Here is a 22,688-nt window from a genome sequence, read left to right as displayed (position 1 = left end):
GGTTGTTGGAATACAATTTAGGAATGGGAATCTGAAACCCTTGATTTGGGATTCTAGAACTTGAAATCTAGATTATGGTTTCTAAATTTATGTTGGGACCACTTGGTTCAAATTAAGAATTCTGTGTTAGTGTGCTTTCCTTACTGTATGTTCTATGACTGGAGAACAAACTAGTATGAAAGAATTGTATGATGAATGCCTTAATTTGGAGTGTCATTAATATTTCTTGTTTGGCATTACTCGTTCTAAAAAATTTATTGTTGTTCATTTTACTTTTTTTAATTCAAACTATTATATTTTATGTATAGTTAAAATTGAAGCAAAAGTGAAGTAAAATTGTCTACTTTTCATGAAAGTAGATAACTCCACCATGATGTATCCCATTCTACCTCTTTGAATTGGGTATGAAGTGTAGCTCTATTCTTGACTATGTAATTCTAACACTAAAGTTGAAAAATAAAAAACTCAAGTACTTCTACAACCGTTTTAATTAAAAGTGATCTCTAATTAGAAATGCATCATCTAGTAAATCTAGGAATTGAATAAAAACATTTCAAATTTTGATATTAAATAGGTAAAATGTATTGCAACAATCTTGCATGTTTCTAGGAATGCAATTGAAATATTACAATTGTTTTCAATATTTTGCCTAAACTTGTAAAGTTCACTTTTTGAGGTATCATTAAAAAGGATATAGATTTGCAATGAAGTGTTTATGAATAATTTGAAATTCAAATATCAATAATCAATAAAATTAATGTTAATTTATACATTGATCTTTAATCTTTCATCTAATTTTGTTAATTGTTCTATTAGAATGATACTAAAGAAAATATGAATTTTGCAATAAGTTAGTTATTAATATTGTGATTCTTGTTAAAATTTAAACATCAAAAAAATATTTACATTAAGAAAATTGAATAAATTTATATTTTAAAATTTAGAATTTGTATTTTTACATAAATGATTCCGACTCTTTTTTCACCAATCATAATATTATGTTGTCTAAATACAATATTTACAATTTTATCTCTATAATTTACCTTCTACACTACATTCAAACATTTATATAAATAAATAATATCTCCCCTATTATAATCAATAGATATTTATAACAGCACTTGGTTCAAGACTTTATACTGTAGTATCATTATTTGTCATACTGTAAACTGTCAATTTTATGGTCCTACATTTATTGGAAGATTTCCATGATTCAGTTAGAGAAATAAAATTACTAACTTTTGTTTTAAATTATTTCATTTCTTCTACATAGTTATTTATCATTATATCAATTGAATTTAAATTATTTATTTTAAACATTATGTTTAATCTTTATTTCATGTGTTCTACATAGACTTTTATTTTTCTGTAAGCATCCCTTGACAATCCTTTAACATTCTTGTATCATTCTTCATAAAAAAATATATATACAATTCTTCCATTTACAATTTGAATGTTGTAGATACATATACAATATAAAAAAAGAACCACCTTAGGGTGCAGTATAAGCTTCTGGTGAGATCAAATTTATTCCACAAAAACATAAAAGGACTCAAATATCAGCTATGGAATATGCTGAGTCTAATCAGTACAAAGAGGCAAACTTGAATAAATAGAGCTCTGTCCAAGGCAAGGATAGGCATCCATGTTGAATATGTTCTTTTTATGTTTGGATATTTTCATCTGTGAATTGTAGCACATAGAACATCCACAAGATCCATATTTGTTTCTTGTTCTCTACAGTCTTTCTCTGAAAGAGATAAACGAGCATGATCAACTGCATCAACAAGTGAGGAGCGTAAATTCTTGCATATACACTTCTCTTCTATCTCTTTCTTTCTCTCTTCCTTGTATGAAAACATCAAATTTGACTCCTTAAAGAGCTCCATATCAGATTTTGTATGATACAAGATCCAAGGATGGACTGTAAAAGAAAGAGAAAAGTGAATAAGAAAAACCTTAGAATGACTGTATAAATTTATACCAAAAATGTAAAGCTAGAAAATATACATGCTCAAGGCTTCCTCTGGAGAAATCCTCTTCTCAACATCCCTTGAAAGCATCCTAGAAAGAAAATCCTTGGCAGGCTCAGAAATAGATTTCCACTTATTAGTGAAGAAATTTAATTGCACATTTTTCACTGCCTCAACGATGGTATCTATAGAATCCCCACAAAATGGTAAGGTACCAATCAAGAGCCCGTGGAGGATGACACCAGTAGCCCATACATCCACCTTTTCTGTATATTTCCCTGCCAAAACTTCAGGGGCTACATATGCGGGACTGCTAGCCAAACCTGATAAATTTTGACCTACACTCAATAGAAACAAGAGTTTTAATTTATAACAATCTTGATATTTAGAACTAATTTAAAGATTTTGGATTTCATAAAACAAATAGAACTCTATTGATATAAATATTGACAATAGTCTTTTAACTATAAAAAAGAAAAGAACTCTACTAATTTGAAAGTGTGAATGGCATACCATTTGCCACATGCACCGACATGCCAAAATCACATAACTTCATCTGTCCATCACTGGATAAAAGAATATTTTGGGGCTTGATGTCCCTGTGAACAACTCCCATTTCATGGCAGTGTTGAATTACATCAAGCAGTTGTCTGATCAATTGTGCTGCTTCCCTCTCTGAATAACAACTCTTTTTCATAGAATCAGCAAGGCCTCCCCTAGAGAAAATCTTCATTACAAGATGCAAAGAATCTGCATCTTCGTACACAGAATGAAGTGTTACAATGTTGGGATGACTCGAGAGGTGTTTCATAATCTCCACTTCTTTGTATACATTTTGTGGAGAATCTTTGGGCACAGTCTTGCATGCCATCATTTCTTGTATGACTATGTTCTTGCACAGCTTTAAAACTCCGTATTTGCCTCTACCCAAAATTGGACCAATGTAATAATCAGATTCAATTTTATGATCCCTAATGATTTGACCGGTTTCCTCTATGCAACCACATTTTCTTCTTATGCCTCTTGGAGTTGTATCCTTCAAGCAGATACCTCTTCTTGGAGTAGAAACAGTAACAACAGGTGGTTGGTGATATTATGGAGAGTTCAAATGTTTAAGTGAGAAAAGGGAGGCAGAGGATGAGGTTGATGCACCATCATCACATGAGCAAATCACATGGTCTGATTCAATGTTCGTTCTCCTCTTCTTTACAGGAGTCATCTTTGCTTGGACCTCGGATTGCCTGCTAGAAATCACAAAAATGATGAAGAATTTCAATTTGTAAAAGAAAGTTGATCCAATTATTTTGGATGTTACAAACATAGCCTAATTCATCTATATCAATAAATTTAAGAGTAACAAAAACCTACTAAAACAATCCAACAATGTATACACAATCGTATCTAAATCATTCTATCTCAAATGATAGTGCAGTAATCACAACCTCCTGTTGATACCATTAGAATGCGTCAATGGTTAAGAAAACTAGTCCCCTTCAAATATCATAGCCTTAATTTTAGTCTTATTGAATGTTAGAAACACACAGACCAAATTGTTTGTAACAATATATTCAGAAATTGTGACAACCAGCTAAACACGGGATAATTTGATAAAACTCTTAAAATAATTATACAATACTCTATATACCATTCCTCTCAGAACACTTGCATGTCATTACTCTAAAAACACATATAATGCATTAATCCAATCCTAGTATAATGCCATTAGAATGCTGCGATGGCCCCAAAACAAATTACCCTTCAAAGCGTTAATATATTTCTAACCCTCATCAACACTTCTCTTTGATCATATTATCAAATCACATTATCAAGAATCCAGAAAAAAGAGTGAAAAAAGCAAACCCATTCGAGCAACAAATGATTAAAAATAGAAGAACGAATCAAATCAGCAACGAAAGACTGATCTTCATAAGTTAGTCTGCACCATACTTTCTAAAAAAATGAAATATAAATCAAAAAAATGTATTTCAGATTGGGAAAGATCTGAACAACAACAACAACAAAGGGGCTATTGCTCGTGTGACAGAGCACCGATGTCGAGCATAGTGTCCAGGAGACCCCAGATTTGACTCCTAGATAGACCATAAAAAACAAGCGAGAAAAAAGATGCGCAGAATAAAAGACAGAGCACCGATGTCGAGCATAGTGTCCAGGAGAATCTCAAGTGCGTGGGACAGAGAATCGACGGCCTGAATGATGTCATTTTCTTTCAAAGCAACACGACCCTTGTCCAAATCGCTCACCAATCCCTCGACCGGCGAACTGACGGACTTGGCATCAGCTTGATTTTCCCCGACGAGAGCAGAACTTTCCGGCAGTACCTTCCCCAATTCAGAGGGCTCCTTTTGAAAGTTTTCTTCAGCTGAGATCACATCAGGTGCTTAGTGGCCTCGGCAGGTGCTCCAGAAGAAGCCATTGTTGAATCGAGGGTAAGCCCTAAAATAGGTGTTTTTAAAGAGAGTAAACGAGGGTGAGATGAAGTGCTGCGTTCAGAGAGGGAGAGAGTGAGGGAGAGAGAGAGTGTGAGAGAGAGAGTAGGGGATGGGAGAGAGGGAGTGAGATAAAGTAGGTAGTGGGAGAGGGAGTGGGAGAAGGAGAGTGAGTGAGAGATTACACAATGAGAGAGGGAGTGGGAGAGGGAGAGGGAGAGAGAGTAGGGGATGTGAGAGAGAGAGCGAGAGATAGAGTAGGCAGTGGGAGTAGGAGTGGGAGAGGAAGAGGGAGAGTGAGAGAGTGGGGGATGGGAGAGAGTGAGAGAGAGAGGAGGCGGTGGGAGAGGGAGTGAGAGAGGGAGATAGATAGAGAGAGTAGCCCAAGAGAGAGAGTAGGGAATGGGAGAGGAGAGAGTGAGAGAGAGAGAGTAGGGGATGGGAGAGGAGAGAGAGAAAGAGGGGGAGTAGGGGATGGGAGAGGAGAGAGAGAGCGAGAGAGAGAGAGAGTAGCCTGAGAGAGAGAGATTAGGGGATGGGAGAGGTCCAAACAATGTGAGTGAGTAGGTGGTGGGAGAGGGAGTGGAAGAGGGAGAGTGAGAGAGAGAGAGTAGGGGATGGGAGAGGAGAGAGAGTAGCCTGAGAGAGAGATAGGGGATAGAGTGTGACAGAGAGAGTAGGCAGTGGGAGAGGGAGAGAGGGAGAGAGAGAGAAACATGGGAGATGGGAGTGTTTGTAAGAGAGAGGGTACAAGATGGGAGAGAGAGATGTTTTTATTTCCACTTGTCTGCATTTCAAATTGTTCAACAAAAGATTATAAATATAGACGAATGGGAGTATAAATATAGACGATGGACACTAAATAATGGCCTCAACTTAGACTTTTTTCTCTGTTTTCTGCCACGGGTATTTTTGACATAGCTTTTGACAAGCATTGAGAAAACTGACATAGGTGGGATTGGGATTGGCATTTTTGATAATTTAATTTTGTAGATAAAATTCTGGTTGATGTTTTCATATGAAGAAAGTGTGCTTTAATTTTTAGAAAATTATTTATTTTTCAATGTGATGAAGTGTGTCTGAAATATGGTGTAACACAATTTGTTGTCTGAACTAACAATAAACAGTTGATCTCAATTTCAAAATTCCATTTCATTCTTTTATGTAGAAGAATATTTTTCTATAATAAATAATTGATTTTAATTTATAGGCTTTTTTAGTTAACCTTTTTGTGTGCCTATGAAATTATTGCTCATTTGTAATTGTAGTAAAAGTAGTTTTGACTAGTTTTTAAACTATTATAGATTATATAATTTAATAATTTAGATTATATACCTCATTCAATTTTGTTTGTTTTTTTGGGTGAACAATTATAAAATGATTAAGTGTTCAACATATTTGTCATGTTTGTAGAGTAACATTTATAATTCAGAGTGTTCTAAAGTTTTTCAAATGTTTGAGTCTCAATACAAAGTTTGTTTGTTTGTTTTTTTAAAAAATTTTAATTACAACATCGAATCAATTGTTGAAATCCATCAATATATTTGTAAATAAATAGAAGTTTTTGATTAATAAACAAAGTATCTAGGAGCTATGACCATTTTTTCAGCCTAGTGTTTGTGTTGATTTTTTATTACCTAAATTTATTTACTTTTTATTTGTAATGAGATATATGTGACATGTCTATTTGAGAAAGGTGTATGTGTGAAGTGAATATTCAATTTTTTAATATTTAAACTTTAGCATTAAATTAATATGTATGTTTAAAGCCACAAATAAACCATATGCGAAATATGTGCTCATTTGAATCAAATCAAGTGTGAGAGAAACAAACCATATGTAAAATAATTCTTAGGACTCACCCATCAGATACTACTATATATAGAGAGAGAGGAAGAGGAAGGGGGTTCAATTTACTTTCATGTATCTTATCATGAAATATACTTTTTCAAATTATTGTGAAATTTCAATAGTGATGATATTTTATAAATGAATTAGCTCTTCTAATATATCTTAAGCAACAATCATTGCATCAATATAGAGAATAAAATTCTACATTTTAATTTAATTTACAAACTCTCTCCTTCTTATCAATAATTAAAAGTATATTATGCATTATTAAAATGTACCACCACTTTCTTGAGTATGAATTCTATTTATTTATTTATTTCTACAGTACATTTAACAATCTTCATTCCAAACTCGTTACTAATAAACTTTTTATTACTCATTACTAATAAACTTGTTACCAAGTTGTGGTGCCAAGAGGAGGGTACAAGTGGCCACTATTTTTCTAAAATTAGAAATTTCTAAACTTCAACAAGTGTTTGAAGATATTTATGCTCAAAATTTTAAGATATGACAAAAAGAAAAGTAGTAATCCTTTGAATCTAGCTTCCAAACCACTATTTTTTATCAAAATGGTTTAGTTTTAGGCCCTCAAAAAAGGGGGCCATCGAAAGAGCTACTATTTTTTAGAAAAAAACATAACATAGTGCAAAGTGTGGCCCCCCTAAAATTTAAACTTTTATTTTGAAATTTTGTAATCGCTCTAGGTAAAAGTTACCTAATATTGTGTAGTTTATAGCAAATTTTTTGGGTAATTCTATAATGTGTATTTCATTTTTAATGAATTTTGTACGTGGAAACATCCCAAAAGTGTGAAATATCTATGTGCTCCCCTTAGAAATTATTTTTAAAAATCGAAAATAAAAACTTATTTTTTTCCAAGTGTGTATAATGGAGTCTAGTTTTTAAAAAACTATTTTTTTGCAAAATTCGATGAACGAGCTAAAATATACACCCCAATTAGTACATGTTGGTTTTTGAGAGAAAATGGACATACATTCAAAAGAAATTATAATTGAAAGGCTTGGAATAAATTATATGGTTATATAGCTAACACAGAGATCTATAATACCATTTAACTTGATTTTATCAATTCTCAACCATAGGGAAACTTGAAGGAGAGCACAAAAGAAAAAACAAGCACTTTTTGTATGCTTGCTACAAAACACATCTCAGACCAGTTTTAGAGCCTCCAAACCTTTGGGTTGGATCCCCAAGGAAAATCCAAGCCTTAGGCTTGGTGGTATCCAATGCTTTAGATAGTGTGTGCATGCAATATTGTGTACATGCTATATTGCATGTGTACTATTTAAAGAATTTTTAAATTCAAGGCTTAAATAGCATGTATGGGCTATAGTGTGTGTGTTCTATTTAAACCTTAATTAAATTGAAGGCTTAAATAGTGCATACACACTATAGCGTGCACATGCTATAGTGTGTACACACTATTTAAGCCTTTAATTTTAATGGAGAGGATGGATAAGGAGAAAGGTAGAGAGGGAGCGAAGGTAAAGAGTGAGAGAGAGAGTAGAAGATGGGGAGAGAGTAGGGGATATGATGTAGAGTGACATAGAAGAATAAAAAGAGATAAGGGAATGGGGAAAGATCATAGAACAGGATGTAGAGAGAGAGAAAGATACATAAATAGAGATAGAGAGAGAGTAGAGAGAGAAAGATAAATAGACATATAGAGAGTAGGGGAGGGAGGGAGGGAGGGAGGGAGAGAGAGAGAGAGAGAGAGAGAGAGAGAGAGAGAGAGAGAGAGAGAGGATGGGGTAGGAAGAGAGGGAGGAATAAATGGAGAGAGGATTATGGAAAGGGAGGAGAGAGAGAGAGAGAGAGAGAGAGAGAGAGAGAGAGAGAGAGAGATGGTGAGATTGAGAGGCGGTAGAGGATGGGGGTTCAAAGAGAACATGGAATAGGATGCATAAAAGAGAGACGGACACAGAGTAGGGGATGGGAGTGAGAGAGAGAGGGGGGAGTGATAGGGAGTAGAGGATGAGGGATCAAAGGGTACATGGGATACAATGCATAGAAAGAGAGAGAGGGACACATAGTAGGTGATGTGAGAGGGTGGGATTTGGATTGGAATAGGGAGATAGAGAGATGAGAGAGGGAGAGGGAGGGTGAGATAGAGAGAGGGGGGGAGGGAGGGAGGGAGTAGGAGAGAGGGAGGGAGGGAGGGAGGTAGAGAGAGAGAGAGAGAGGAGAGAGAGAGAGAGAGAGAGAGAGAGAGAGAGAGAGAGAATCAAAGGGTACATGGGGTACAATGCATAGAAAGAGAGAGAGAGGGACACACAAAAGGGGATGTGAGAGGGTGGGATTGGGATTGGTATAGAGAGATAGAGAGGCAAGAGAGTGAGGGAGAGAGAGAGGGGGGGGGAAGATTGATAGCGAGTAGAGGATGGGGGTTCAAAGAGTACATGGGGTAGGATGCATAGAAAAAGAGAGAGGGACATAGAGAGAGAGAGAGAGAGAGAGAGAGAGAGAGAGAGAGAGAGAGAGAGAGAGAGAGAGAGAGAGAGAGAGTATGAGATTGGATGCAAAGAAAGAGAGAGGATGGGGGGGATAGAGAGAGAGAGAGAGAGAGAGAGGATGAGGGAAAGAGTACAAGATAGGATGTAAAGAAAGAGAGAGGATGGGAGAAAGAGACATAGGATGAGGTAGCGAGAGAGGGAGGGAGAAATGGAGAGAGAGAGAGAGAGAGAGAGAGAGAGAGAGAGAGAGAGAGAGAGAGAGAGAGAGAGATGGTGAGATTGATAGGCAGTAGAGGATGGGGGTTCAAAGAGAACATGGAATAGGATGCATAAAAGAGAGAGGGACACGGAGTAGGGGATGGGAGTGAGAGAGAGAGGGGGGGATTGATAGGGAGTAGAGGATGAGGGATCAAAGGGTACATGGGATACAATGCATAGAAAGAGAGAGAGGGACACATAGTAGGTGATGTGAGAGGGTGGGATTTGGATTGGAATAGGGAGATAGAGAGATGAGAGAGGGAGGGGGAGGGGGAGATAGAGGGAGGGGGGGAGGGAGGGAGGGAGTAGGAGAGAGGGAGGGAGGGAGGGAGGGAGGGAGGGAGGTAGAGAGAGAGAGAGAGAGAGAGAGAGAGAGAGAGAGAGAGAGAGAATCAAAGGGTACATGGGATACAATGCATAGAAAGAGAGAGAGGGACACAAAAAAGGGGATATGAGAGGGTGGGATTGGGATTGGTATAGATAGATAGAGAGGCAAGAGAGTGAGGTAGAGAGAGAGAGGGGGAGGGGGAAAGATTGATAGCGAGTAGAGGATGGGGGTTCAAAGAGTACATGGGGTAGGATGCATAGAAAGAGAGAGAGGGACATAGAGAGAGAGAGAGAGGGAGTATGAGATTGGATGCAAAGAAAGAGAGAGGATGGGGGGGGGAGAGAGAGAGAGAGAGAGAGAGAGAGAGAGAGAGAGAGAGAGAGAGAGAGAGGATGAGGGAAAGAGTATGAGATAGGATGTAAAGAAAGAGAGAGGATGCAAGAAAGAGACATAGGATGAGGTAGCGAGAGAGGGAGGGAGAAATGGAGAGAGAGAGAGAGAGAGAGAGAGAGAGAGAGAGAGAGAGAGAGAGAGTAGGGGATGGGAGTTCAAAGCATACCTGAGATAGGATTCATACAAAGAGAGAGGGACATAGAGTAGGGGATGGGAGAGCAGGAGGGAGGGATGGAGGGGGAGGGGGAGAGAGAGAGAGAGAGAGGATGGGGCAGTCAAAGGGTACATGGGATACAATGCATAGAAAGAGAGAGAGGGACACACAATAGGGGATGTGAGAGGGTGGGATTGGAATTGGGATATAGAGATAGAGAGGTGAGAGAGGGAGAGGGGGGGAAGAGAGAGAGAGAGAGAGAGAGAGAGAGAGAGAGAGAGAGAGAGAGAGAGAGAGGAATGGTGGTTCAAAGTGTACATGAAATAGGATGCATATAAAGAGAGAGAGAGAGAGAGAATGGCATAAAGTATTGGATGATAGAGGGAGAGGGAGGGACAGGGAGAGAGAGAGGGGGAGGGGGAGAGAGAGGGAGAGAGGGAGGAAGAGGGAGAGGGAGGGAGGGAGGGAGGGAGGGGCAGGGAGAGAGAGGGAGAGGGGGAGAGAGAGAGAGGAGGGAAAGAATAGAGGGAGGGAGAGGGAGAGAGATGGAGTAGTAGATAGGAGAGAGAGAGAGAGAGAGAGAGAGGGAGATATTGATAGGGAGTAGAGGATGGGGGTTCAAAGAGTATATGGGATATGATGTATAGAAAGAGAGAGAGGGACATAGATTAGGGGATGAGAAAGGAAGGGGGAGAGAGAGGGAGAGAGAGAGAGAGAGGATGGGGTAGAGAAAGGAATGGATATATATATATATATAGAGAGAGAGAGAGAGATGGGGGTTCAAAGAGTATGTGGGATAGGATGTATATAAGGAGAGATAAGGGGGAGGGAGAGAATGGTATGATTTCCAATAGTGCGCACACACTATAGTGCGCAAGTGCTATTGAGAATTCCATTTTTCCATAGCACACACATGCTATGGCCTGGGCTCAACAACCCTATGCTCAGGCCATAATGTGTGCGTGCTATTGGAAATTTTTAAAGAAAAAAAGTGTCATCTTTTTGGTACCTCAACTTGGTGCATTCACCCACATGCATGTCTCAATTATCATATCATATATCATAAACAAAATGAATTTGCAACATAATGCCCTGATTATCACATTAGTAGATATCAATTATATCAAATAATGAAAAAGGTGCCTCACAAGGTTCTTCAGTACATTTCCATTATTCCATCTCTGTAATAATTATTTAGGTGTACTAGCTTGGCACAATTTATGGATTACCATGTATGCAATAGAAGTCAAGATGAAATTATGTGAATGTTTGTAGATGGTTCTACATTTAAGGACATAGAAGATAGGAGGCTAGTATTTAAAGAAGAACTTTGTAATTTGAATTGGTAGCAGACAATGTCAATCCATTTGGAGACCTGTTTTTGTTATTAACAATAACATTCCTCCTTGGATGTCTATAAAGAGGGAGCACATAATATTGGCAATGATTGTGCTAGGTATTTTTCCATTTAATAGTAATCTAAATCAATTTATAAACATAGTATCGAAATGGTTGTAATAATTATGTTTTGTTTATGTTCATTCAAGTAGGTAAGTACCATGTGAAGGATTTGAATGTATATATTGAGCCCTTGATTGATGAGTTGTTGGAGTTATGGAATGGGTACACTATGTACAAAATGTCTAGACCAATTGGTGAAAGGAAAATTCAATTCCATGCAATGCTTGTATGGACAATACATGATGCCCCTAGACTAACACGTTTTTTTGGTATGTAAAATTGTTAACACATTTTTTTTTGTGTGTGTTTACATTGCATGTGATAATTGTAAATATGAATCTTATAGTTCACATGTCATCCAATTATACATGATCTTGTAGGTATTCAAACAAAGGGAAAATTTTCATGTCTAATTTTTGGTCCAACAATGAAATCTTTCCATTCAAAAGGTTTAGGAAAATAGGTGTTCAATGAGCATAGACACTTTCTCCAAAAAAATCATAAGTATCAAATTACCAAAAAACATCTTTTCAATGGGAAAGAAGAGACAACATCAAAGCCATGAAGAATGACACCTCATATGTGGAAGTTGGAATACAATAGAATGAATCATAAAGATACTATCATTCCATCTGATGCAGGGTTTCTTATGAAATTTAAATTTGGATATTTTCTTTTGTTTACTAAAGATATAATTGATGTTTGTGAAGGTCATCAAGGCATCAATGAGAAACTTCCAAAAGGACTTAAAAGATATCCTACACAATTTAGTAGGTTGTCATACTATGAGCACCTCCAAGTCATGCATTTTTTTAATGATACGCATATTGGAAAAAATGTAATAGAGATACTATGGAAAATATTGAATGGAAGGTGTGACAAATAAAAATTGGTCAAAATTTACAATGATATTGATGAATCCAATGCATTGAAATTTTTTTTTGAATCAAATAGCAATGGAAACTAGATTAATACAAGCATCATTCCTTGGTTATTGATGCAACAACAAAGTGATGCCATATATGAAGCCATAAAAAAAACTAGATTTCCCATAGGATTTGTTGTAAACATAAGCAATCTCATATCAGAGAAATATGATTTTGGGTCAGGGTTGAAAATGCATGATTGGCATACCTTCGGCAAGGTAAGTCACGTTCTTCTCTATTTATAAAAAAATTGTAAAACATCATGTACTTTTGATTGTTTTATTTTATAATATATTGAAAAGATCATTTTATCATTATTGTAGTACGTTTTACTTCTATCTCTTCAACACATCTTCGAAAACATGACTGTCAAACACATTATATATTATCTTGGAAAATACATGAGGTTAGAAGTGTTCTTAGTCTCATTAATATATTTTTACATGATGAATATATTCTAGGTGGTTTTCATCTAAATAAATTGATAAAAAAGACATAAAGAAATGGAAGAAAAAAATTCCTTAACTTTTGTGTAAGATGAAAAAGTGTCTACCTTCAACTTTTTTCAATGCACAAGAACACTGCCTCATACATCTAGTTTAGGAGATTGAATTGTGTGGACCTGTACCAACTAGGTCAATCTGGATGATTGAGAGGCAATTGAAATTTTTGAAGGGCTTGGTTCGATAGAGAGCACATCTTGAAGGTTCCATGGTCGAGGGATAGATGGTCTACTAGACCATGGTTTACATTAGTGAATATCTTCCCAAGTTTTTATCAAAATCCATGTGGATCACATTTGGGATCTCAACTTTGTGAATAGATTTGAAGGGGAGTACTTGATGGGGAAAGGTAGATTGAGGGAAGTGAGAGGTAATTATAAGAATTTATTTTAGTTAATTAATTCTTATCCTTGATCAATATAAGTTGTTTCTAATTGGTCTATTTATTTTATATAGTTGTGCATGAGTGGGATGCACTTCATTTGTATATTGCAAAAAATCTTGATTGGATGATGGTATGGATTGAATAATCTCAAAAAAATGGTCTCTAATTAACATGGGATGATTTTGCTTCATTGGTTAATGAAGCTCATTGTAATTGAGATTCCAGTGTTATGCCAATGGTAATTGATCTAGAAAATGATTTAAGAGGTGGAAAGGTACGTATAAGTTAATCTATCATGACCCATTTGTTTAATATCAACTCGAGGATGGATGCATAATTTTTTCATGTTTGAAAAATAATAGGTCAAGTACCATAGAGCTATGTACTACAATGGCTATAAATTTTGTATAAAAAGGTGGACAAGACTAAGAGAACTTATGATTTTGGGATAACGACAGTGTTTGAGGCCACCAATATTTTGTCTAGAAACGACATGCATCATCAACAATTTAAAAAAAAATACTATGTCATTTTGGACGATATAATTGAGTGCAAATTTAATTCCTTCAAACAAGTTCTACTTGGTGTCAAATGGTACAGGCTACTACTGAATCAAAATGATCCTAATAGAACTATTATTGAACTTCATAATGGATTTACAATGATTAATAAAATGTCATTTTTGCTAGCTGGAAATGAGCCTTATGTGCTTCCAAGACAATGTGAGAAAGTATTTTACTTTGGTATTCCACATAAACTTAAGAAGTGGAAGATGGAGTAGATGATGATGATGACGAAGATGGAAGAGATGATGATACTAATGATGGTGCAGATAAAGGAGATGATGACGATGATGGTGGTGAAGATGTTCATGATGATGGTGATGACATTGACGATGATGATGATGATGATGATGATGATGGTGGTGGTGGTGGTGGTGGTGGTGGTGGTGGTGATGGTGATGGTGGTGATGACAACGATGACAACGACAATGATGATGATGATGGTCATAGTGATGACCATGATGTTGATGATGGTCATTTTGATTATTTGGATGATGATGGCAATAATGATGGTGTTCATGATGATGAGATGGATGAAGAAGATTATCATTGACATGATCAATGGAAATGTATTGGGTTCTAATTACTTATAATATGTTCTTTTTGTAGAGCTAACCAATTAAAAAATATACAATGTTATGCTTTTTGCGATGTGTGCATATTATTCATGTTATGCTCTATGTAATTTGTAGCATAAGTATCATGTAATCTATAACTAACTTAAGAAAAATTATTTACATATGCAGGAAACTATACCCCTTTAACAAGGATTGTACACAGTGACATAGATCGGGAGGTATTAATTTATTACATGTTTGCTTTCTCTTTACCTTCAACATTAACTTTAGGAAAACTTCATGAATATTAGCCTCACTTTATACAAAACTATTTTGCTCCTTCAACAATATCTCTCATTTGATGGGTTCCAGGTACCACCAAATAGGTATATGTTAGATTTTTCTTCCTCAAGCGAGGTAAATGCTAGAATAGAAGAGGATAGTGAGACATGTAGTAGGTCTACAAAAGAGAGACAACCTAGAGGGAAAAATATTAGAAGAAAATTCAATAAATGCATGGAATTTTCCTTGCTCAAGGGGGTCATGTTCTTATGATGATGAGACAAAGGGTGACATCAAGATTCCCTTAAGGCACACACATCTTGAGAGAGAATGGGTACCCAAGGAATTGCCTCCAAATAACACTAATTTTTGCATTAACAAGAGGATATGTCACACAACTCCATCATCATTACATGATTTGGGCCTATTTTCCATGGATGACATAAAGGATAGTTATAACAAAGTTGTTGAATTGTTGGAGTCTATAGGACCTTGCTACAATTACAAAAACTGGATGCAAATAGTTCAATATAAAAAAGTATGCATAGGTATGCACTATTAGCAAATTATCTATTGAAATCTGATTGAAAAGATCATTGAAAAAGAGATTGTTGAAGAAGATTATGTGTTTCAATCATTATTTTGTCACTGTTGTCAAACTTGCTATTTGCTGGTAAGACAATTGCTTATAAGATTCAAGTACTATCACTTAGTTGATTGATGAGGAGGATTTGATCAATAAGATGTAACAAAAGCACCTAAAGGAAAGGTTGAGTTATGATTATGAAATGAAGTACAAGGATTAGTTAAGACAGTGACGACATGATGTATTGATGATCTTCTTAAGGTTAGAAAATGGTTGGCTACACTTAGAAAGCCTAGAAGAATAAGTTAAATAAAGTTTGTTTGCCAAGCTTGACCAAGTAGATAGTAGGTGCCGAGCAAAGTTAGTGCAAGCTAAACAGAAAGTTAGTTGGAGCCAAGTAAAAGTAGAATCTAGTGGAGGTTGAGCAAGTCGATTTATATTGAGTAAAGTTTAGTTGATGCTAAGTACTACTAAACTTTAGTTGATGTTGAGTGATTTTACAGTTGATGTTGAGCAATGGAGTATGTGCCAAGTATCAGAAGGTTGATAATGGTGAGCTTCTGCATTATGATAAAGATCAAAGATTCACCAAATCTAAGTTGACAAATTTGTTTTCTTGAAACTTTTAAACTTGGAGGAAGATAAGATTGATGAGCTAGTGGCACAAAATTTGATGTAAACCATTTTTAGGTGAATTCAAATGGATTCTAGGAGAAGTTTGTAGAAAAAGGCAAGATATAGGCAAGATACATTGTATCATACTTAATCCATCCAAAAACCCTAATTTGGACAATGGATAATGAGTGAGAAAATATTCTAATTTCTTATTTATAGGAACGTTTGGTCATGAAGCAAGAGAGAGGTTGGTGCCATGTGTGACAACCTAAGAAGGATAAGAAATTAAGGGTTTTGCTTCATCAAGTGACCCAAGAGAAGAGTCTACAATGACATGTTAAGCAATAAGGCTTAAGGAGATGAACGCTTGAAGGGTGAATAAGATGTCAGAGCTACAAAGCATGAAAGCCAAGCATAATTGAGGACTAAATAGACATCTATATTCTACAAGTGAAATTGTAATTTGTATCAGATCAAATCTCTATTGTTACTCTCTAACAATTCTATCAATATAGGGTAAATCCTTTGGATTAAGGTTGACCTAACAGTCATTAGAAAATCCTTTAACAGGGTGGCATTCCAAGTGAATGGCCTAAAGTCCTTTAACAAGGCTCACTTTTAATAGGGTGATTGAAATCCCTTAATTGGGTCACATTTAATAGTGTGTATTGTAACCTTTAATAGGGTTGGCCTTTCATAGGGTATCACTTCAGAAGAGTGAAAAGAAGTTGCATGTTACTTTTGGTTTTTTCCAAATTGAGTTTCCAAATAAATCATTATATCAAGTGTGCTGATGAATGTGTTGTGTTTCATGCTTTACACTTCTACAAATTGATTTGATAGTAACATACAAGTTTTAGTAAATACACAATGAATGCATGTATGATTATGAATATTTTATGGGTTTATTGAAGTGCGAAAAGTTTTATTTATACATCTAGACATTGGATAATTGATTCACCCCTCTAGTTATCCTAAAGTAATTCCAAAAATTGGTAGTAGAGCCATCTACTTAAGAGGACTAGTTTTAAGGTACTAGGATAATTCACTTCAAATGAGTTTGAGATGTTCTATAATGACAGAGGAATCAAAAGACAAACATCTGCACCTATGTCCTCTCCACAAAATGGAATTGCTAAAAGGAGAAACATGTCTATAATGGACTATGCCAGAACACTTATGATCGAGAAGAATGTTGCTTTGAAATACAAGAGAGAAGCTGTAAGTACTATTGTATATACCTTGAACCATGTCTAAATCAGGAAATATACTCATTCAACATCTTTTGAACTATGGTATGGATATGCACCCAATGTAAAATACTTTAAGGTATTTGGAAGTAAGTGTTACATTCTTAAAGATGTTAGGAATGGAAAGTTTCATGCAAAATGTGAAGAAGGTATATTCCTTAGATACCCCACAAGAAGCAAAGCTTATAAGTGTTTAAATACTAACACTAACAAAATTGTCAAAAGTGAAAATTTAAACTTTGATGAATTTACAGAAGTAAATGAGGTTGAACCTATGTAAGAACCAGAAGAATACAAATCATTTGTATACTTTTATGAAGGAATCCTACTGAAGAAGATATTGTAAATCAAGTTACAAATCAACAACAAGTATTAGTAACTGTCGAGTCACATCCTGTGAATGTTGAGTTGTGTTTAGGAACTAAGCTACATTCAGATACCAAGTTGCAAAATGAAGAAGATACACATTCTGATTCTGAGATTAGTACACATGAAATAGATGCTGAGATAACTAATAGATATGTATATAGTTACTCTGAAGTTGTAAGACAAAATGTAGCAATAAGAGATGAGCCAAGATTATCTAAATATGTCTAAAGGCATCATCCTACTGATCAAATAATTGGAAAAAAAGATGCTAGGCCAATGACAATAAATAGATTGAGAGGTGAATCATGTTTGTTAAGCATGAAGGAGCCCAAAATAGTAAAAGATGCATTAGAGGATGATGATTGGTACAAGGCCATGGAAGAACATATTGAATAGATAGAGAACAAAACATGGAGTCTAGTTCCTAGACCAGAAGACAAAAATGTGATTGGTACCAAGTGGGTATTTAGAAACAAGTTAGATAAGAAAGGTGAAGTCACAAGTAACAAAGAAAGATTATTTTGCAAGGGTTATGCACAAGAAGAAGGAATTGACCATGGAGAGGCATTTTCTTCTATTGTAAGAATGGAAGGAATAAGAACTCTACTTGCTTATGCTACATACAAAGGTTTAAAAGTTTATTAGATGGATATAAAATCTACATTTCTGAATGGCATACTAGAAGAGGAAGTGTACATAGAACACCCAAAAGGATTTTTTGATGATAACAATAAGAACATGGTATGTAGACTGCACAAATCCCTATATGGATTGAATCAAGCACCAAGAGCATGGTATGTGATACTTCATACTTATCTTGTGAAGATTGGATTTGAAAGGAATGATAATAATAATAATTTATACATAAAGACAAAAAAAGGCAAAGGTATTTTGCTATCTGAATATTTATTAATGATATCATATTTGAAGTACAAGATGCTTTATGTTAGAACTTTGCAAATTAGATGAAGCAAGAATTTGAAATGTCTATGTTTAGAGAAATCAATTTTTATGTGGGATTGCAAGTATATCAGATGAAGTATGGTATATACATCACTTAGTCAAAATATGTCAAAGAGATATTGAATACATTTGGACTAGAGGATTCCAAACCAATAAGTACACCTATGGTGACAGGACACAAGTTGTCTAAGAATGATGATTCAGCTGAGGTGAATCAAACATTGTACAAGTCTATGATTGGAAAATTTCAATATGTAGTACATAGTAGACCTAATATTGAATTATCTTTTGGGATAGTAGCAAGATTCGCTGCAAATCCCAGGGAGAATTACTTAATGGCTATGAAGAGGATAATGAGATACTTGAATGGAATAGAAGAGTTTGTTCTATACTATAAGAAGAATGAAAGGTTTGACTTAAGAGCCTACACTGATGCGGACTGGGCTGGAAACATTGATGACAAAAAGAGAACTAGTGGAGGAACATTTTTCTTAGGCAAAATACTAGTTACACAGAAAAGTAAGAAATAGAGTTGTACTTCATAATCTACTGCTGAAGAAGAATACATTGCTACTGCTATAAACTATACAAACATTGTATGGATCAAAAAGCTACTTAAAGGAATGAAGGCAGAAATCATAGATCAATGATACTATATTGTGATAATACAAGTGCTATCAATATATCAAAGAATCTAGCGATGGACACAAAGACAAAAAAAAATTGCAATCAAGTATCATTATGTAAGAGAATTAGTTCAAGATAAAAAGGTGGAGATGAAATATATTAACTCAAAGGAGAAAATTGTTGATATCTTCACAAAACTATTACCTAAGGGTGCTCATGAGTATCTAAGAGGTAAACTAGGGGTGATACCCCTATCAAAGGCTATTTAAAAAATAGAAGGAGTGCCCTACATCAAACAAGTTGATGTTTATATAATAAAAATGGATGCAGTGGATAGATTACTTTAGGAATTGTCTAAAGTAATCACAGAGCTAAAAAAATTAAAATTAGTCACAACCAAGGTGATAGAGGGAGAAATAGAGGAAACTACAAAGCTTATATCTACATATTTTAAGGATGACAATTTTTTGGTATAGGTATTTGGTATTGTTGTCAAAGACGAAGAAAGTATTTTAAATTGATCATCATCAAAAGAAGAGTTTTACTAATAAAGTGCAAGAGATAAGTGGGAGAAATTCCTAAATTGTCTACTGATCAGAGAGGGAGAAAGATATCAAGAATCAAGTCAAAACAAAGAGGGAGACATTGATTAGAAAGCCAAGAAGATCACACCAGAGGGAGATACAAGAAGGAACTCAAAGGGAGTTTTAAGAAAGAGTTTTGTAACCTGATTAGAAGATGGAATTTGTTTATAGAGGAAGCAATACAAGTTCTCTTTTTGGCATTTCCTTAGTCTTTTAGTCTAGTTATTTTGGTTTTCTATGATGTTCATCATTCGATTGACTTGGTTGATCAATTTGGTTTTCCATCAATGCCAAAGAGGGAGATTCTTGAAATCTGATTGAAAAGATCATTGAAAAAGGGATTGTTAAGAAGGATATTGTTGAAGAAGATTATGTTTTTGAATCATTATTTTATCATTGATGTCAAACCTGCTATTTGCTAGTAAGAAAATTGCTTATAAGATTCAAGTACTATCACTTAGTTGATTGATGAAGAGGATTTGATCAATAAGATGTAACAAAAGCACCTAGAGGAAAGGTTGAGTTATGATTATGAAATGAACTACAAGGATTAGTTAACACAATGATGCCATGATGTATTGGTGATCTACTTAAGGATAGAAAATGGCTAGCTACACTTAGAAAGTTTAGAAGAATAAGTTAAACAAAGTTTGTCTGCCAAGCTTGACCGAGTAGATAATAGGTGCTAAGAAAAGTTAGTGCAAGCCAAAAAGAAAGTCAGTTGGAGCTAAGTAAAAGTAGAATCTAGTGGATGTCAAGTAAGTTAGTTGATGCTGAGTAAAGTTTAGTTGATGTCAGAAACTAGTAAACTTTAGTTAATGTCGAGTTATTTTATAGTTGATGTTGAACAATGCAATATGTGTCAAACATCAGATGATTGATAATGTCAAGCTACTGCATTATGATAACTTGATCAAAAATTCATTGAATCTAAGCTGACAAGTTTGTTTTCTTTAAAGTTGTGAACTAGGAGGAAGATAAGATTGATGACCTGGTGGAACAAAATATGAAGTAAATCATTTTTAGGAAAATTCAAATGGATTCTAGGAGAATATTCTAGAAAAGGAAAGATATGGGGTAGATACATTGTATCCTACCTAATCCATCCAAAAACCCTAATTTGGACGATGGATAATGAGCGAGAAAATATTCTAATTTTCTATTTATAGGAATGTCTAGTCATAAAGCAAGAGAAAGGTTGGTGTCATGTTGAAGAACCTAAGAAGGAGAAGGAATTAAGAGTTTTACTTCATCACATGACCCAAGAGAAGAGTCTACAATGGCATGTTAAACAAGAAGGCTTCAGGAGATGAATGCTTGAAGGATGAACAAGCTATCAAAGTTGCAAAGGATGAAAGCCAAGTAGAATTGAGGATTGGATAGAGATCTATAATTTGCAAGTGAAGTTGTAAGTTGTATCAGATCAAAGATCTTTTGTTACTTTCTAACAATTGTACCATTCTAGAGTAAATCTTTTGGATTAAGGTTGACCTAAAAATCCTTGGAAAACCCTTTAATAGGGTGGTATTTCAAGTGAATGATCTAAAATCTTCTAACAAGGCTCACTTTTAACAGGATGATTGAAATCTCTTAACTGGGTCACATTTAATAGTGTGTATTGTAAACTTTAACAGGGTTGGCCTTTCACAGTGCATCACTTCAGAAGAGTGAAAAGGAGAAGCATATTACTGGTGATTTTTCCCAAATTGGGTGTCCACATAAACCATTGTGTCAAGTGTGTTGATGAATGTGGTGTGTTTCATGCTTTACACTTTTGCAAATTGATTTGATAGTAACATACAAGTTTTAGTAAATACACAATGAATGCATGCATGGGTATGAATATTTTATGGGTTCACTAAATTGTGAAAAGTTTTTATTTATACATCTGGACCTTAGATAACTAATTCACCCCCTCTCTCAATTATTCTAAAGTAATTCCAACATTATCTGTAATGGAAAGAAAATTATCAAAGTAAAAGATTTGCTGTGTACATTAATGGAAGGCCAAAAACAATAGGGAACAATGCAAGTTTTATAAATAGTATGCATCCTAGGTCAACTAATAAGCAACCCAGTTGCATTTTTGAGGTGCATGAGGGAAATCATGTTTTTGTATCTACAATAAAATCAATAAATTTAGGGGAAGAGTTGCTAATAGATTACAATTTGAATCACATAGATATAAAGAAAGTTACTATCATGGGACTTTTAAGTACTATATATGTAAAATTTAAACTAATTACTTCCAATTAGAACTCTAATATACAATATACCATTTTAATAATATGTTTTTTTGCTAAGTGGACCATTCCTTTCATTAGGCCGATGTTTTTATATATATTCTTTGTCATAGGGTGACATGGTTGATCCATTGGATGATAGAGGTAGGGATGTTGCTCACACCCCTTCTCTAGTGCAGGTACAACATTATTGGTTATCATAATATATTATGTGTTTGTTGATGTATGACATTAGTGGTTATCATTTTATATTATATATTTGTTCATGTATGGCATTAATGGTTATCATAATATATTATATGTTCCTTCATGTATGACATTACTTGTTAACATAATATATTATATGTTCCTTCATGTATGACATTATTGGTTATTATAATATATTATATGTTCATTCATGTATGACATTATTGGTTATCATAATATATTATGAGGTTGCATGGGTACTTCTACCCACACCCTTGGTACTCATACCCATGTACCCAAGTACCCGGTACTCAGTGGAGAGCAGCATAGCTAAGGACCTTGATTGAGATTTTGGATTTTTTTTTTTTGGTTTTTTGTTTGTGTATCAGCTCATTGCTTATCAAGCTAAATTCAAAACTAATTAGTTCAAAGCTTTGATAGAATATTGATTAACAATAAACTTTATCACTATTTAAGCATAATTTTATCATTTCCAATATGTCATTGTCATATGATTTATGATCTTGTTCATGTTTAAAGTTTTCCTTCTCTATGATTTTTTTATCAAGCTTAATTCAATATGTAATCAGTTTGAATTTTTGATACAATACTGATTAGCAATAAACTTTATTAGTGTTAAAGCCAGAAATTTATCATTTGCATTATGTCATTGTCATATGATTAATGATATTCTTGTTCATGTTTAAAAC

The 22,688-nt window shown here is 34.8% G+C and overlaps 1 protein-coding gene across 1 annotated transcript in view; it reads right to left on the bottom strand.

Moving 5' to 3' along the window:
- Nucleotides 1-4,063: 4,063 nt before the first annotated feature.
- LOC149543900 (serine/threonine-protein kinase PEPKR2-like) overlaps nucleotides 4,064-22,688 on the bottom strand; it is a 41,452-nt gene continuing 22,827 nt past the window's right edge. Inside the window, exon 4 of the mRNA XM_089795853.1 lies at nucleotides 4,064-4,353. Coding sequence (XP_089651979.1) covers nucleotides 4,064-4,353 — 290 coding nt within the window. The remainder of the gene's footprint in view (nucleotides 4,354-22,688) is intronic.

This window comes from Cupressus sempervirens, chromosome 8 (genome assembly GCF_028749045.1).
Source record: "Cupressus sempervirens isolate cs-2001-9-10 chromosome 8, ASM2874904v1, whole genome shotgun sequence".
NCBI classification, from domain to species: Eukaryota; Viridiplantae; Streptophyta; class Pinopsida; order Cupressales; family Cupressaceae; genus Cupressus; species Cupressus sempervirens.
The sequence above is the reverse complement of the archived record's forward strand: the minus strand, read 5'-3'. Positions and strand labels throughout refer to the sequence as shown.